Source organism: Camelus dromedarius, chromosome 16 (assembly GCF_036321535.1).
Source record: "Camelus dromedarius isolate mCamDro1 chromosome 16, mCamDro1.pat, whole genome shotgun sequence".
In the NCBI taxonomy this organism is placed as follows: domain Eukaryota; kingdom Metazoa; phylum Chordata; class Mammalia; order Artiodactyla; family Camelidae; genus Camelus; species Camelus dromedarius.
Window position 1 is genome coordinate 12,109,140 of NC_087451.1, and position 18,333 is coordinate 12,127,472.

General features: G+C 36.5%; 1 protein-coding gene across 3 annotated transcripts in view; it reads left to right on the forward strand.

Moving 5' to 3' along the window:
* VMP1 (vacuole membrane protein 1) overlaps window positions 1-17,580 on the forward strand; it is a 105,756-nt gene extending 88,176 nt beyond the window's left edge. For all 3 annotated transcript variants that reach the window (XM_010990439.3, XM_010990440.3, XM_010990441.3), the window contains exons 11-12: window positions 13,934-14,036; window positions 15,146-17,580. In XM_010990439.3, the coding sequence (XP_010988741.1) occupies window positions 13,934-14,036; window positions 15,146-15,289 (247 nt within the window). In that variant the 3' untranslated portion in view covers window positions 15,290-17,580. The remainder of the gene's footprint in view (window positions 1-13,933; window positions 14,037-15,145) is intronic.
* Window positions 17,581-18,333: the final 753 nt, after the last annotated feature.

The following is an 18,333-nucleotide window of genomic DNA, read 5'->3' on the forward strand; positions in this document are numbered from 1 at the left end:
ATTACTTCACTAAAGAAAAATTAGGCCATTTAGAAAGACTAAACTATCCAAAGCTTTTTTAACATATGCTTTAAATGATAATGTTACAAATTTGTGGAGTTTACTTTGATAAAACAGTAGAGAAAGGCTTGTTTGGTTAATCAAATTAATGTCAACTGAAATGTGAATGCTGCCAGATATTAAATGAAATTTTTTTCAATATATGATTTTTTATTCAGTGTTTATAGGAGAGAGGTTTTCTTTTCATTTAATAGTGTAACTGCCCAGTGGTGGAAAAATTTTAACTTCAAGTGCCCTTTATGTAGTTTTAATACAAATCTTTATTTTAAAAGCCACTTATAAAAAAAAAAAGTAAAGAAAAAGAAACAGGGGAAAAAATAAAAAATAAATAAAAGCCACTTATAAAGCAAAATATTTGTAAAAGTTTTTGCTATTAAAAAATTACTACTTGGAAGTGAGATCATGGGTTTTATTACTCTTTGAACCACATTATATGTTATATTTACTCTTCTATATATGTTTTATAATAAAATCATTTTTGGTATTTTCTGTATAGTATTAACGTAATAATTGAGGGAAAATATATTCTTGAGAATATACTCCATGGAGTCAGCTGCTGATTTTATTACTTGCTCAGTTTCTGATTGGAAATATAGATTATAGCTTGTGAATTAAATTTTAATTACTCTAGTTTTTGTTGCCTGAATTCTTACAAATAAAGTGGTTTATTACCTCCTCCACCAAAAAAAAAGAAAAAGAAAGGAACATAATAAAAATTGAAATAAAAAAGTGGTTTATAAGTCACCATACATCACATTCAAAAAGAAAGAAGGCATCTGTTCTTAGAGATTATTGTGCCTTGAGAGAATTCTGAAGGACATACAGCTAACTCCCACTCAAATCCATATGTTGTAAGAATGACTTGTTTTCCCTTTCATTCTTAAGATAAAGCTAAAACTGCTTAACATGGTCTGTATAGCCTTGAATGATCTATCCTCTACAGTTTTCTCTGCTTGGCTCTCCCACCATTGGTCTTTGCTCCTGATTTTTCCCTTTGCCTCATTCAGGGTTTCTCAACCTTGGCACTATTGACATTTCAGGTCAGATAATTCTTTGTAATGGGGGACTATCCTGTACATTGCCAAGTGTCCCATGTCAGCCCCTACTGTTACCACCAGTCCTGTTGAAAACCAGTGACCTAGGCAATGTCCTTTAGATTTCAGCTATTATGTTCACAAATCACTTTCTCTAACTAGGTCACAAATACCCTCTTTCCTAGGGACCTCTTTTTTCAGCAGCATGTACTACATGCACTGACAGTTGTATTTTTACGTTCATTTTGAGGGTGTATGATTACTGTACTTCTACAACTAACCTGTAAGCTTCTTACTGGCAGAGGCCATGCCTGTTTTTGTCTATTGTTGTGTCCAAAGCTCCTGGCATCTTGATTGACACATAGCATGTGCTTGATAAATATCTAGTGAATAAATGAACACATGGTGTTCAAATAAAAGTCCCACCAACAAGAATTAGCAGATCATTTGTATAGCCCAGATTCTTCTGTTTCCCCAGCCTTTGGAGTTTCTAAGAAATTATATTACTTATCTCTAGTAAGTAGAAATAAAAGTGTGTTTAAGGTTAGGCCAATAAATTGAAGTTAGAATTTCGTATGTTTTTCAAAATCAGTAGTTGCTTCCCTTTCCTATCTCCTCTAGCACAGCCCCTCAAAAAAAAAAAAAAAATCCACCGATTCTTCTTAAAGGTGGTTTTGCATGAAGTTATTCTAGGTGTTGAAGGTCTACTGGAATGGGTGATGGTTTTGTTTTGTTTCGTATGTCATATTTTAAAAATTCTTTTCAGGAGACAGATGTTGGAATGTGCTGATATATTCATCTTTTCCCCAGTGCTGTCTACAGGGATTACCCATCAACTTCTTGTCTAGATGAAATATTGAACAGTATAAATAATTAGACTTTACAACAGATAATAATTCTTTATAACCAGATGCTAATGGGTACCTTTTCCATCTTTGTCCGTAATAACATTATCTTTTAATAAGATGCTCTGTTTGAGCTTGGCATGATTTTCTTTCCTACATTTTGAAGTAGGAAATGCTATACAAGTGTTCAGATGATACTTAATAAATAGTGTCAGAAAACCTAGATTAAAAATTAAGTTAAACAAGGAGAATGAATTTTCAGTAGACTTGAACTTATTATTTTGTATCATAATCGTAAAACTTAGCAGTTTTTTTCAGGAAAGGGAAGGAAACCAGTCAGACTGATTCCCTTGACTCATTGTTGAGTTGAAGTGAAAAGACTGCATGTAATCTGCTCTAGAAACATTCTCCTTTAATTGTTGGTTCTCCCTCTGCACACTGTTAAAACTCTAAATGGCATGTATATCAAATCATCAAACTAAACTAGTAAGGTTTGGAATACAACTTTTTGAAGGATATTTAAAACTATGTGCCATGATAGAGTGAAAAATCAAAAGACAAGACCAAAAAAAAAAAAAAAAAGTCAGCAACAGTTCAGTTTAAAATAAAGTTATGAGATACTAAGGCAAAGCAGAATGAAAAATGAATCCCAAGAGTCAAAACAGCTATGGAGTAGAATATGAAAAGAGCACACAGGCTTTGGACAAAACAAATCTAGGTTTGAGTATAAACTCTGCCTCAGGCCAGTTACTTAATTCCTGTCTGTATCCACTTGTAGTTGCTATTCTTTCAAACAAGTTTCTTTAAGTAGCGTTTCTTCCCCAGTTCAGGAGACCACCTTTCCAACTTCCAATCAAAATGTGAAATGTCCTGTCTCAAAACATCTTACAGTTGAGTTGAAATGTACTCATGTCAGCGCTTTAAAATTCTAAGGCATGTGAATTTTTAAAATACCTTTCCTCTCAATTTTTGTGTTGCCTGTGTCCTTAAAGTCTCATTTTTTCCCCAGAGTTTCTATTGATGTGAATAGAAAGCCTGCTAGGTGACTATTTTGTTATGCTCTCAGGGAAGATTGAGGGAAAGCCTACTTCTCCTTGAAGAAAGTTCCCATTTCTTTACTCTCTGATGAATAAAATGCCTTTAACCAGGACAAAGTTTTTCGTCAAAGATTATATAAATAATTCTTGAGGATACTATTTATTGAACATCGTGAGCACTTTACATACAGTTATTATCAAACTATATATGTAATCTCTGGGGGCTTTTCACTTATTATGTTGCTAATATTATGTGCTGCTGAAATTGTTCATTTTGTCCATTATATTTTATTCCATTGGGTAATTATTCATCCACTCTCCCACTGATGGACATTTGGAATGTTTCTATGTTTTTTTCTGTTTTGAACAAGTGTTTCTGTGAGCGTTTCTTAGTGCAAGATAGGTAAGCACATAATAAAGATCTAGAGTATGATAAAAGGGCAACACAGAAGAGGGGAAAAGTGAATAAAAGAAAGATTGAACATAAGCAAGATAACCCTTAGTCTTTGATAACTTAGTTTTTGCCTAGGATGAGATTTTGCCTAGGCAGGTCTGCCTGTGGCCTGCCGTGTTAAGCTACTCACCACCCCCCAGGTGGCAGGCATAGTTTGTGTGGACCATTACGTCTCTGGTGGTGAGGGTGAGTATCAGTTTTATGTAGGTTTGAATGCTGTACTGATGACTGAAAGAAATACCCTTTCCCCAAATGGCTTCTAGTCTCAATAAAACTGTGAAATGGCCCAGCTACATGTGATACCCTAAAGTATTCCTTTGGCCTGTGGAAGTTTTAGTATGGTATGTCATCCTATGACAGTCTAAGGTCCCAGAGATAATGTAAACCCTGTCGCAAAAATTTATTGTCATTTTAAGAGTAAATAATTCCCATCGCTGAACTAGAAATAATTTGTAGGTTTATTTCTTGGACAGTTCTGGAAAGCAGTCGTTAGGATCTCTGGGCTTAGGGGAAGATATCACTGTTGTCTATTCCTAAATCAAAGGGTTTGTCTAGTTATATATGGAAATATGTAATGAATCAGTTACATATTCTGAGAGAGGTTAGAATAGATAATAGCCTTGAGGAGAAGGCCTTTTGGTTTATGGTGTATTTGGCAAAGAGACCAAGAAAGATTAGGCATGTAATGGAGTTTTCTCAATTTGGTATCCTGGGTTGAAATAAGTCAGAGGACAGAACCAAAGAACCAGGGAACTTTACAGCTTCAAAGGCATTACATTTGTTGCAGTCTTTTTTTATTTTTTCATTAAGATTTAAAACTAACTTTATTTAATTTTAGATTTTCTCCAATGAGAGCAACCTGGAAATGTTTCTTAAAAAGCATGACCAACTTTAAAAAAATGACATGTTCCGGGTATTCTCACCAAATAGAGAGGATGAGAATTCCCAGAAAATAACATTAAGCGTATGACTCGTAGCAAACCATATGCAGAACATTGGCTCGTTGTCAGGTTGCCAGGGTCTTATTGGAAGACAAAGTCCCCAGTTTTACCACACAGGAAAGTTTCCGTAACTCAGTCATGGAACTCGGGGGATGGGGTTGGCTGGAGCAGGGACTTTCTACCAGATACAGAATGTTCCATGCTCTTCTTTGCTGTCTCCTGTTTCTGAGTTAACTTGACATTTGACCTCAGAGTCGGATTTGCCTGTGGCAAGAGAGATCATTTTAACCAGTGAGTAATTAAGTGCTTGAATCTTAATGTTGTTTCTTGTTCCTTACTCTGTGACAAGTGGTCAGAATGAGCTCTATTGGCCTGGACTTTTTCTTCTAAAGAAAAAAAATCTATCCTCTCATTTTAAAATATAAAATGGTTTGTGTGCTTGGTTCTCTTTGGCTTTTTTTTGATCGCTGTAAGAGAGTCAGAAAAAGTTATGGACGCATGAGACACACACATTTGTATTAACCAGAAGAGGATATATATGTTTTAAAACCCCAGCAGCTGAGACCCAGTTGTACATTCTGATTTTAATATAGTCTTCTGCAGTTCAGGAGGTCGGGGTGTAGTTCAGCTGGTACAGCGCATGCTGAGTATGCACGAGGTTCTTGGTTCAATTCCCAGTACCTCCACTTGAGAAAGGAAAAAAAAAAAAAAGAAACCAAAATGCCGTTCCGGTAGAAAACGCCTTCCTTTTTGTGTCCTCTTCTTAGAGTTGATCTTCTTTTTTGATTCTTAACTCTTTTATATTCTTGTTATAGATATTGGGAGGCAGCATAGATGAAGGTTAAAGCAAGAACTCTGGAGTTAGACTGTAAGGTGAGAAATGGACATTGTATTAGGAAGTGACTATTAACATAACTAGAGCATTTCTGTAGAATGATGAAAACTAAAACTCAGCTATATTAGACTACACAGAACTATTGGGTAAAGGAAAAATCAGGCCAAGGTCGTGCCTGACACATTTTAAATGTTCTATAAATATTTATTGACTAAATGAATTCATGTATTCATTATTAGGAGAGACCTCTGTGTATTTTAGGCTGAGGGAAATATTCTGGTAAAAAGCTGGAGATGAAAAATACAAACAAAATAAAGAAAAGGCATGGGTTGGAAGTTAGCATTTAGTAAAACACTCAGTGTGCCAGAACTTTACCTACATTTTTATGATCCCTAACAAAACCTGTAAGCTAGTATCACTGTATAGAAGGGGAAACTAAAACGTATCTAAATTCATGTAAATGATAAGAGATGTAAGGAGATAGGATCAAAAGCCTGAGTGGATTGGCTTAACCACGTCCTTCAAAACTGGAATGAAGATTTCAAGATCTTTTGAGGAGCAGACGGACTTTGAGGGAATGCCGTAGAAGGCAGTGCGGCAATTTACTTTCAGTGGGGTTTGGGTGAGAGTGCTGGTTTCAGATGGCTTTGTGAATTTGTTAGGGAGTCAGCATGAGTTTTTCCTGTCCGCTCTTCTCTTCTCGTTCAGACCTGTCTGTATCTACCTGGCACCTCTGAAACTGGTTACTACTGGTGTTACTTTGAGAAACCTGCTGGGTTCTATACTCTAAGTTTGTGAAGGTTTATATGCATTTTTTTCTATCTGATCACCCTTCTAGATTAAGTTCATTGAAGGCAGACATCGTGACTTTTTTGTATTGTAGACTATCTGCTGCATTTAGTGATTTTCTGCCTAAAGGTTGGAGTAACTGGATTTTTCTTAGATGAGATTAAATTCCAGTCAGTACTGTCACTTTTTTTATCCAGTCACCATCATGCCACTTTGAATGATAGAAAGACCAATGAGCTTCTGTGCCGTTTCACCGTAAACTGAAAATTCTTCAAACTATTCTTTGGGTCCGTGGGTCCCTGTTGCTGATTTCATTCTTTCTTAGAACTCGGAGGGGCATCCAGCCAGCCACAGATTGATTTGTCACCATATAAAGCTGCCATCAGCTGTCATTTTCTATAACTGAAAGCAGTTGATTTTCAACAGGGTTTTGTTTTGGCAGCCAGTCACTTTTACTTGGTTCTTACAGACTACTTCTTTAACTCTGGCCTCATTCATTAACATAAATGCCTGTTTGGTTCCTACTACTCAAGTCTGCATTCTGAAATGAGGTTTTGTTTTCAAAAGCTTCCCTTTAATGATAGAGTATTTCAAAGAGTAGCTGCTAATTATAAGGAGATCTTAACTCCGTTCTGATTCTTATAGAAAACAATTCCAAATGTTCAAAAGCAAGGGCAGTTGCGATTTTTTTTTTAAAGAAGGCTGTGATAGAAATACGCTGTGAGGCAGTAGAAACAAAATACCTGACGTTTCTAGATAAAGCAGTGGTCTTCTTCTACACAGCCACTAAGAAACTGATGGTGTCATGTGTTTATAATACTACTCAGCACACAATGGACTAGCTTGAGTACAAAAGAGGTTTTAATAATTTGAAAGGGGCACAGCTGTGAATGAAATTCAAGATGTTTTAATCCCAAATTCTGAGGTTGAATCACAACGAATTTTAGACGGTGCCAGAGGCTATCTATCAACCCAAACTTGTACATATGAGAAAGCCCTAGATTTTTTTAGTGTAGCACATAATTTTCGTTTTGAATTGATTTTTATGTTGGGGCACTATTTGAACATCCTGAGATGTAAAAGGAACTTGGTTTGGGTCAGGCTTCCACACTTCAGATCCAAAAGCAAGTAGAATATATCAGTTACCAGTTTTTTTCTTATAATTATCAGCTTCAAAGATTCAGATTCACAACTTAGTTAAATTTTAGTCATATAGGATTAATAGATCCTGTTTCTACTAGGTTAAGTTGATTTGCACCTAGCACTAGTTCATTTACTTGTCATATTCCTGGATTAATTAGGTATCAATTTATTTCTCTCTCTCTCTCTCTCTCTCTCTTTTCTTCTTTCTCTAATATCTGAGGACTGGAAGGCTGTAAATATTAATGGAAGTCAGCATGATGGCCTTTGGCTTCTTCAGAAAGATTGTAGGATAAACTCTCCCTCCTCCTCCTTGCCCGCCTGAGCTCCAGAGCAATGGACCTCAGGAGGAAAGACAGTCCCCCCCACCCCCTCATTTGTAGGGCAATCTATCATCGTTGAATCAGGCCGGGTGTCTGAGATCCATTCTGAGTCACTATGAATAGAGTTCTAGTATTGGTCAGGCCCCAGGGAAACTGGTGGTTAAATACTGTGAGAATCTTTATCAGACAGGAAATGACAACTCATTAAAATACTAACCGTTAAGCCTGTTTAGATCGCAGCCTCATTGCAGGGGGGGTGGGGGGCAGTTGTATTTAACTCTACAGTGTTTGACTAAAAATGTGCACATTTCTGAAAACAAAGAATTATTTATAAGACTTATCAAGAAAGAGAATTGCTAGTCCATCTTGTCGCTGAATCACTGAAGTTCCATGGTACTGTCATTGCATCTTTTGTTCAGCGGACAGATCAGCACGTAATAGAGGTGGAATAGGGAGAGGCTTTTGCTTCATCCCTGAAAATGTATCCTGCTAGTACCTTACTGGTAAAGTTCAGTCTCTTTAGCAGAAGACTCTGTTAGCTTCAGTCTGGAAGAGTCTTTTTAGGGTTCTACTCCTCTGCTCCCAGACCAAATCTCAGTTGGTAGAAGAATTCTCTAGAGTCAGAGGATGAATCTGATCTGTTGATTTACATACAGTGATCCTCAATCAAGAAAATGCTAAAGAGCCTGATGTTCATTTAAAACATAAATAAAAGTTTAACTGTGGGCACAGGATTTCATTCTCTTGATCTTTGTCTGTCTAGATTCTTTAAGGCCCTCGTGGGAGGATGAGTGAAAAAGAGACACCTAATCTGGATCTTTCTTTTTCTCTAGTATGTTACCTAACAATTTTGCATTGAGTTGGTTGGCTAACTAAGCCTTAAGATATTTTTGACTTTTTGGGAACAGGGTATTATATATTTGTACCCCTTGCAGTTTAGTTTCAAGGTCTAAACCAGTGGTCTCCACCATCAGAGTGGGACTAAAATAGAACTTCTGTTTATTTTCGTCTTTGTTTTTTTCTTTTTTGCATATTTTTGTAATGTATATAACACTATGGTAGCACACACATACATATAGTTTATGTGGCCATACATACATGGAGGATGTAGCTCACCGTTAGTCTGATCCTCATGTCAGAATATCACATGTTATTACAAAAGTAGGCTGAGGTAAGAATAGGAGTTCCACAATACATTAGGGGCCTATAGTGGGCATGCTGCAATTTATTGTGTTTTTTCTATGCCCTATTAATCAGAAATATTTACTAATGATAACATAAAAGCCATCATAATTATTTAAAGTAGCAATTTAAAACTTTTATTTAGATTTCATCTTCATTTTATCCAGTAATTTCTATTTGTGCATTCTGCGGTTTGCATAAGTAGCATATACATAAAACAAAAATGTTTGCAGAGCATTGGTCTAGACTCTCCTGCCCTTAAAAACTGCTTTTGGTACTATCACAAAGTACTGGTCATTAGCAGTCTACTTCAAAAGATCTCTTTTATGTTTTCTGAATTAGAGCAGCAGTAGAATTGGTTAAACCCTTCTTTTCTCTTTCTTCTAATACTACCCTGACCTGAATCTTATTCTAAAACATTTTCTCACATTTTTAAACTTTCAGTGGTTTGACTAATCACACCCTGAGAATGTTATTTAGACAATTCAGTTAATCATCAGAGGGATGTTAAATAAATCAGCCTCAAAGTACTGCACAAATAGTGAAACGAAGGTTAAAAAAAAATTTTTTTTTGCCTGCACTTTTTTTTTTCTAAGAAAGATAAAGGTTTATTGCCCTGTAGACTTACTATGAGTCTATGTCACACAGTATGGTTTCTGGAAAACCAATGATGTAACTTATGTGACCACATTAATGCTAAGATCCTCAAAAAAAGTGGTTAAGAAAGGAACAGAGCCTTTATTAAATATTTACTTTATTAATATCTGTTTAATTCCCTTAGGTATTTCAACTGCCTAACCTTTATATAAGCCCTGTGTAAACAGAGCTGAACAAGACAAATCAATTTTTTTTCAAGTTTATATTCTCTCTATTAAGCACTGTGCCCCAGTTCTATGATGGCACATAGTAATTTTCTAAAAACCCACATCTGGCTGGAAAAATCCAAACAGAATCATGAACAGGAAAATTTCAGGTCATCTAATAGCAAGTCCTAGTTTGATGATTATCTCCAGGATGGAGAAGGGATTCAAAGTAAATCAAACGGTGTGTTTTTTGTATCTGGTGAACCAATTTGTGTGAGAGTTACATGATTTGAAAGGAGTCCCTTGAAAACAGAATAAGAATGACCGATGAATTTTTGTAATGGGTGTATGCTCAGGACTAACCAACAAATGAAAATTTATGCATTGTGGATGAAAAACTGGAATAATCACGTCACCCACTCTCTGCAACCTCTGCCAATTGTGATGCTTCCTATGGAAGATTTTCTGGCTTTTTGTGGGAACAGAATGCAGACCTTTATTTATAATGAGTCAATATGGGGAGAGTTCAAAAATACAGATTTCTTATCAGATAAGTGATTTCCAGAAATAGAGTCACATATGCATTAGAAACTGTAAAAAAAAAAAAAATAGACTTTTGTTTGCATATTGGTCAGGGCCCTCGACGGAATTTTGTAAAGCAGTTTGTCTTGTTTGTGTTTTAACACATACTTGGGTCTATGAGCATGGCAAAATAGTGTTCCCATGGAACCATTTTTGAGCTCTGGGTGGGTTTAGACTTTTGTGGGTTTTTTCTTTTTTCCCCGTCTTTTATTTGTATTTTCTGAGGGCTTTTTTTTTTCCTTTATTAAAATCAGTAACAAAAGCTTAAAAATTGCCATTAGAATAATTTGCTGGAAATTAGTTTCTTCTAGAGTTATATTATCTGAAGTGTTTGTGCCAAGAAAATAAGTATCAAGATACTCCTACTATCCACAAAGCTGCTTCTGCCCACCATGCTGAAGGTCTACAGCAATGAAAAGTAAATGAGATCAATTTTATTCTTGCTTTTTTCCCCTTCTTTAAGGCTTTTTTCACATAGAGAAAGTGGCTATTTAAAAGCCAAGTTTAAGCACTGACTGAAAAATAGTTCTGTGTGTTTGTTCTCCGCCTACCTTATGTTCTTCTGTATCACAAATCTGTAATACTTTGAACTTAATTAGCACCTACTGGCAGATGGAGAACTTCACCCACTCACTATGGGTTGAGATGAGAGTCCTTAGCCAGGTGCACAAGGTACTTTGAATTTAATGGCTTTCAGAAAATGACATTTAAGTTCTTTCTTAAGCTAACTATAAAAAGACACTGAAGGAAAGCTGTATAGCTCAGCAGTAGAGTGTGTGCCTAGCATGTAAAAGGTCCTGGGTTCAATCCCCAGTACGTCCAGCAAAAATAAAAAACTAAATAAACTAATTGCCCCCCACACACAAATAAACTGGGAGGTGGGGGGAGACACTGACCTGTGATGCAAGTTATTCCTCCGCATTTTCCTCATGTGTGTACCTTAAATTAATCCTGAATGTCAGAATGAACTCTTACTTCTGTCTGCTGCTTGAAAATAACTTGAAGGATGAAGTTCTGACATGGTGTTATTATTTTCCTTAAATGCATGTTAAGAGTGAAAGCTGTAATTTCCATTTTTATCTGGGCCATTACTCAAAGAGCTTTAGTTAAGCTCTTAAGAATTAAGAAAACTATAGTATAAGAGTGCTTTGTACAACCTGAGGCATGTGTGGCCTAAGCCATTGTTTGTAGACATAGAGAAATGAAAATAAAACTAAAATTTTGATGAATATATTTTAAAAATTAAGAGGACCTAACAAATAACTCACTATGTAACACTTAATACCTAGATTTCAAATATGTTAACTTTTTAGATTTATTTAGATCATGTGGCATTTGTTCATGATAGTTTTAATATATTGCTATAAAAACCTTTAACTTCTTCTCTGTTTTTAACTGTTCCTAGTCTCTTATGAGAAATTACATCTCCCATTCCACCACCAAATCTCTCCAAAGCAGGTAACACCATACATACCATAGCACCTTGAAAAATTAATTTCTGCATTAGCCCAAGATAATTCTTTGAAAGTTACACATCATGTAAATGTACCATGACACAGTCTCTATTAGCTAAATAGTAGCTCTTAATGGACTTAACAATGGCAAATCATTTACATTTTCCAGTTATTTTGAAGGGAGTTTACAATGATTGTTGCCTGTCCCTTCCTCCTTCCCTTAAGCAACAACAAGGTAGAACCTTTCTAACATTGGCTATGGTTCTTAATTTTCCCTTTAAATAATGGCTTGACCCTGGAGCCCTAGAATGACTTGAGGAAAACTGTAAGCCATATTTCTGCTCAACTCTAGTCTGAAGTCAGATGTCTGAAGAAAGAACAAGACATACGTAATGGAATCCATCTCTTGGAGGACATCAAAAAGGGAATTTTCAAGTTATTTCTTGTACAGCCTAGCTGTTCAGATAAGCATATAATCATTTCAGCCTCTAAATAAAGTTTTTCTTAACTTAAAAAAAAATAACATAAGGTATTGTTATTAAGAGTGAATGAATTGATTTCTGAAGGAAAGATCTTATAAATCTACAGTCTTCAAAGCCAATCTTGGGCATTTATTTTACTAGGTTTTTCTTTTTATATTCATGTGGTTTATTTCAAGTGTAAGTGGATGAGCTATTTGCATTCCTTTATGTGTTATATAAGAAACTATTCAAGGAAAATATTTTAAAGTGAAAGTTTGTACTATGGTTGCTCCTCTGTAGAAGAGTCATTACCGACTGGTAAACAACAACGGAGCTCAGAGACAGCTCTTCTGGTTTACACTACTAATATAAGGCCACTTGAAAGTCTGTGAGAGGGAGAGAAGACTGTGGGTTAAGGGGCTTTGCCCTTCTCCATCTTCGATGTCTGTCATATGGGTCTTTTGGAATCATCGGTGCAGTCATTGCCTCTACTACGTATGTCAATTCAGGCCTTTTTACATATACTTCAGTATTTATTAAAGGACTTTTTAAACAACTTCATCCCACACCGATCTCTTTTGTCCCTTCAGTTTCTTTGGAAACTTCTGTACCAAAAATGGAGAAATTTAGTACGGATTTGTAAATTCTTTGTTCATAAATTAGTTCGTGTGTGTTTTGAATCTACATAATGATTTGGACATAGACCATTTCTTGTAATTTTTTTCTTTTCCCATAGTACCAATTACAGTGTTGGATACAAAACAAGGACTCTATTAAGGGTTTGGTGGTTGATAATTAAAAGGATCAAAGAAAAGTGTCAGCCAGGAATTATATACTTGTTAACCTCTGGTAAATATAGTAGCCAAAAATTTCTCTTCCTCTACTCTTGCTTTTTGTTACAGAAAGCAGCAATTGAATTATTGTAGGGAAAAAAGGAGGTGAAATTAATTTAATACTTACTTTAAAAGGAGAACATATTAGGCACTGTTGCAAATATATAAAATACCTTTTGCTGGCCCCAGGAAAAAGATTGGGCTCATTTAGCTTTTAGCCCTATTATGACAGATGAGAAAATAAAGGGTATAGAAAATAGAGATGTTTGGTTTTCTAAGTTGCCCCCAAGTTACCATTTTTTTTTTAAATGCCTGCAAGCATTTCTAAACCGGGAGCCCGATGGCTGCAGTTGCCAAACCGGTTTAACAGCGCTGCCTCCACGTATTCTAGGTGAGAGGGAGCTCCGAGCACATAAACTTATCAGAGATCTCCCTGAGATCCCAATCATCTCAGAACAAGTTGTTTAGTAATGTACTGTAGTTTCTGTGCAAACCATCTACCATAAACCACGAAGTGATTCAAGGTTCATAGTTCCTTCTTTGTTCCTTTGTTAATCACTGACTTCTGACTAGTGGGAGGTGCCTCCCAAATTTGCTAATGCATTCTTTTTGGATAAGGATGACGCACAGATTGTCCTAATAAGGACTTGGATTGAGAAAGGACCGCCCCCTCTGAGAAGATGGGACAAGTCAGAGAGAGGGCGGGCAGTTTCTTTTTCAACTGGGGATGACACAAGCATAAGTCATTTCCTTATTAATCGGTTCAAACCAGTTCTTACAGGAACTGGTGGTGATAAATGTGAGACTTCTCAGAAGTCATTCATTTTATTCTTTGTACCACACCAGGGTGCAGCATCAGCCGGGCCGGCCTCACTCTGAGAACTCACTCCTCTGCTAGAAGGGACTCTCAGCCCCTAGGTTCTTCTTAAACATGTTGGTGGGAGAGATTTTTCTCCCTTATGGGGTTGTTAAAGGATGGATTTTTATCCACTGCAAAGAGCTCCCAGGGTTTTGCCAGCTCTGCTGATTGTAGTTTACTTTTCCTCTATCTAATCCCTGCTTCTTGAGTCGAGGCGGTAAGTGGATTTTTCTTTAACGTTTTTCCTGCTTTTCTTCCCAAATGTATCTTTTTTCCTTGGGTTATTGTACCCTGCTTCCAGTGCTGTCCCCGGCATAGGTCCATCTCTGCAGAAGCCATTCCAGGAATACCTGGAGGCCCAGCGGCAGAAGCTTCACCACAAAAGCGAAATGGGCACACCGCAGGTGAGACTTCCCTCTGCTTTCTCCTTTCCCCACCCCGACGGTTTCAGGCTGAAATTACATTCATAGCACTCCCTGGCATTTTTAGGCAAATAGAGTAGAGGTTTGTTTGTCTTCTTTAACAGAAGTTCGAGGCTCTGTTTACTCTCTACTGGCAAATTTGTCTTTGTCTGAATCAGAAAATGTGATTTCTCTTCTGTACATCTCCCCAAAATCAGGGTTGAGCTAATGGAAAATAATAGGTCTGTTACGTAGAATGAGTTAGCTTCTTGATCTTAAATGATTTATTAGCAAGTAAACTTTCCCAGTGGATTAAAAAGTTAAAATTTATTGCATAACAAAGTGTCGAACTTAGTGAGGTCCTTTGAATATCTTCCTTCATTTTTGCTCTATTTTTCTTTTCATAGGTGGAAAAATCTTTTTTTTTTTTTTTAGTGGAAATCAAAGCTGTTAACATAGCTGAACTTAAAAACTTTAAATTAAACGAAGCCTGCCTGTTCTATAAACAGCTCTGTGGCAAAAGGAAGTGACTAGAAGAGGATGAGTAGGCAATGACCTGAAGTGGGAAAGTTGAAGGAAACATAGTTTTAATTTTTGTGTGTTTCTTGTTTGCTTTTTTATTTGAAGGCCTTGCACTCTTTATGTGGCCCTTTGCTGCCCTCAGTAGACCAAACATGACTTCAGAAATAGATAACATTTATATTTTAAAAGCTGCTCCTAATACTGGAGATATAATATATTTACATATATATATATATTATAAAAGTATCTTGACACTACAGTCTACAAGTATCTACGGGGTTACTTCAGGTAGAATTTAATCAAAAAAAGAAAAACAAGAAATGACCTCACTCTTGTCCCCTTAAACTATGTGAATCAACCTGCACTTTATATCCAACAAAGTGAAATCTTAATAACTCCGTATAAAAAGGCCTGAATGTAGATTTCACAGTAGCTGAAAACACAAGACTTTTCGTTTTTAATTGTTTCGGCTTTATAGGTTCTAAGCTCCAAGTTCTCCTTATTTTCATTAAAACATGGTAGGTGATCCTCCTTTTACTAGTGAACTAGTGAAGCATTTCTCATGGGTTGTTCTGCCTTCATTCCTGCAGGGAGAAAACTGGTTGTCCTGGCTGTTTGAGAAGCTGGTCGTTATAATGGTGTGTTACTTCATCCTGTCCATCATTAACTCCATGGCACAAAGTTATGCCAAACGAATCCAGCAGCGGTTGAACTCAGAGGAGAAAACTAAATAAGCAGAAAAAGTTTTTAACTGCAAAAATTAATACGGATGGGTTCTGCCTTAAATTGGGAGGACTCCAAACCAGGAAGGAAAATTCCCTTTTCCGACCTGTATCAAAATTTTTTTCCCCCTGAAAGCAGTTTAGCCCATATTTTGCACTGACATACTGTTCCTTTGTGTGTTAAGGTAAGGTATCCACCCTCAGTTCAATCCAAGTTGTATTTTATTAGGGTGGAATGTGATGGTCAGCAGCAAATTTAACAGAAACTGGCCTTCTGTTTGTTACTTTCAAAGGCCCACATGGTACGATTAAAGAATTCCGGACACCAAAAAAAAAAAAAGTTCCTTATATGTTAAATAAGTCAGGCTTTTAAGGCTTGTCACAAATGACTTCTTTGTTTTTCTAAGTCATCAAAATGTATATAAATTATACTAGATTGGATACCAGTCGTGCATGTCTATCATGGTAAAATTTAATATGCCATCCTGCCCAGTCTTTCCTCTCCCACCTTTGAAAAAAGGCCATTTTACAATGCGTTGCACACCCTCTTGGGAAACTGATCTTTAAATTTTGAGACAGTATAAGGAAAATCTGGTTGGTGGCTCACAAATGAGCTGACACCATTTTTTATTCTGTATATTTAGAATGAAGTCATGAAAAACTTTATAAAGACACCTTTGATCATTCCAAAATTGTGTCCGTTTTCTTGAGCGTTTTGATTTTTTTTACTTCCTTTTAACCTCTACCAGCTAAATGCAGCCTTGCCAAATTCACCTACCACCACAATTTCTTAAGCCTTTATTTATTTGCGTGGAAGAGCTACCACCGAGGCATTTTTTGCTAGGATGGGACTGGTCAGTAGCTACGCGCTGATGAAATGGCGCCTTGGGGACTGGCGTATGGAGGGGATTTCTTTGTTTGTGAAAACAGAAGAGATGATGGTACACAAATCAAAGGACACTGGAAGAATGATAACTTTAAAAAAAAAAAAAGAAAGACCTTTCTCATATCCATTTTTAATTTAGCACATACTCTGGTTTTAACAGACAGAAATTTACTTTCATGTGTAACCTAATTTTCTTGTCTTCAGTGTGTGTTTTGTCCTTACGTGATTTTACCTCTGGGATGTTTCTGGTTGAACTTGCTCATCTTGTTTTGCTTGGGAAAAAAATAAACAATTTTACTTTTTTCCTTTAGGAAAATTGGTACTGACAATTATGTTGAATGTAGAATTGGGTTTAAATGCGAACAGGCCAGAAATGCCTGGTTTGTTTCATCAAATCCTGCCTGAATGTCCGCTTGTTTGCCTCCGTCGTGACATCTCCATGGCTGTACCACCTTGTCGGGTAGCTTATCAGACTGATGTTGACTGTTGAATCTCATGGCAACAGCAGTCGATGGGCTGTCTGACATTTTGGTATCTTTCATCTGACCATCCATATCAAATGTTCCCATTCAAACATTACCCAGCATCATGGTTTCCAAGTTTAAGGGAAAAAAAGAAAACTGGTGCTCATGTCTAGTGGCACTTCGAATCTTTTATGCCATGATACTGCACTAGTTTCAAGAGGATTTATTGGAAGATGGGGTTAGTCTCTGTGAGCAAAGCTAAATAAACAAAGGACAAGCAACCTGCTCTGTGGGTTTTGAAAAGGTTACTTCTTAACAGTCTTTTTTTCCCTGCCCAGGGACTTTCTAGCAGTATGACTTTTAACCTTACTTGAAAAGCAGTAACCGAATGCTTTATCTTAAATAGATTCACATTAACCAACATAATTTTTTAGATTCTTCAGGGTTAGTGTGTTTCTAAATCAGCTTCCAGTTGTGTTTCATCTCCTTCACCTGCATTTTATTTGGTGTTTGTCTGAAGAAAGGAAAGAGGAAAGCAAATATGAATTGTACTATTTGTACTAAATCTTTGGGATTTGTTGGTAAATTTATTTCAGGGTAAGGTATTCAAAAAAAGAAAGACTTTTTTCTTAGGCTGAAGGTCTAAATGATTATAATACATTTAACTCATGATAACGGCCTTGTTCACTCTTTCAAATGAATTTGCTTTGAAAACAAATGAAGAGCAGCTTTCCTCTTCCCTCCGCTAAGTGTCAGGTGTGGCATGCGCAGACGATCCAGTCACCCTTCTGTTCCAGCGTTTGGTTTGTCCCTTTCTTTTATCCACCAGAGTGAATCCCAAAGACGTACCTAGTTAATTCCAGCTAACTGGAGACCAGAAAATTTGTAAATGAGTGGTTTGGTATTACTGCAAATAAAAAAAGGGCCTGGGAATTCTTTTGATTCCATCTCTACTTTGTTTAAGTGTCATTTTCTGTCTTAAACATCTGCAGCGTCTTACCATGTGTCAACTCAGTTGCTATCAAGCACTACAATACCGTGCAACACATCCTCAGTTTGCACACTTAAGTCCTGAGGAGCACCTCCAAACAGTGTGAGGTGGGAACATGCAGTGTTTTCTGTATTCTCTGTGTAAAACCATAAGCTGGAGTGTGGAGCTTAGAAGAAAGGGGGAATTTTAATTTCATTTGGATAATGGCCATTATTTCCATTCTCTGAAAATCCAGAAAAAGACAAGGCTAGAAGTGACATTTCTGAAACACACTAGTTAATTCAGTGTATATAGTGGCAAGTGCTCCTTACAAACAAACATGGCCTGTGTTCCAGGGTGCTCTGTGCTGTTTGTAGCTTTATTTGGACAGCTTAGGTTTGTCTGCTTTCGCTAGTTACTCAAAGTGATTAAGCACAGATTATGCTTCCAGGTAAATAAAATAAATGTGCATTAGTTAGTTATTGATGGTTTAGGTTTCTGCCTCTAGAGTATGTGACCTTGAGAAAGTTTTTAACCGAGCCTAGATTTCACCTATAAAAATAGAGTTATAGCCAGGTGTCCTAAGAATTAGATCAGACAAAATGTTAAGACGCTGTAAGTGTTAGTATGTTACCAGTTTTTAATTCATCAAAGACAGCATTTGCTACGCATACAAGAATTTTACAACATTGCATTTATTCCAGAAACAAAAATAGATTTTTAAATGTTCTCTGCA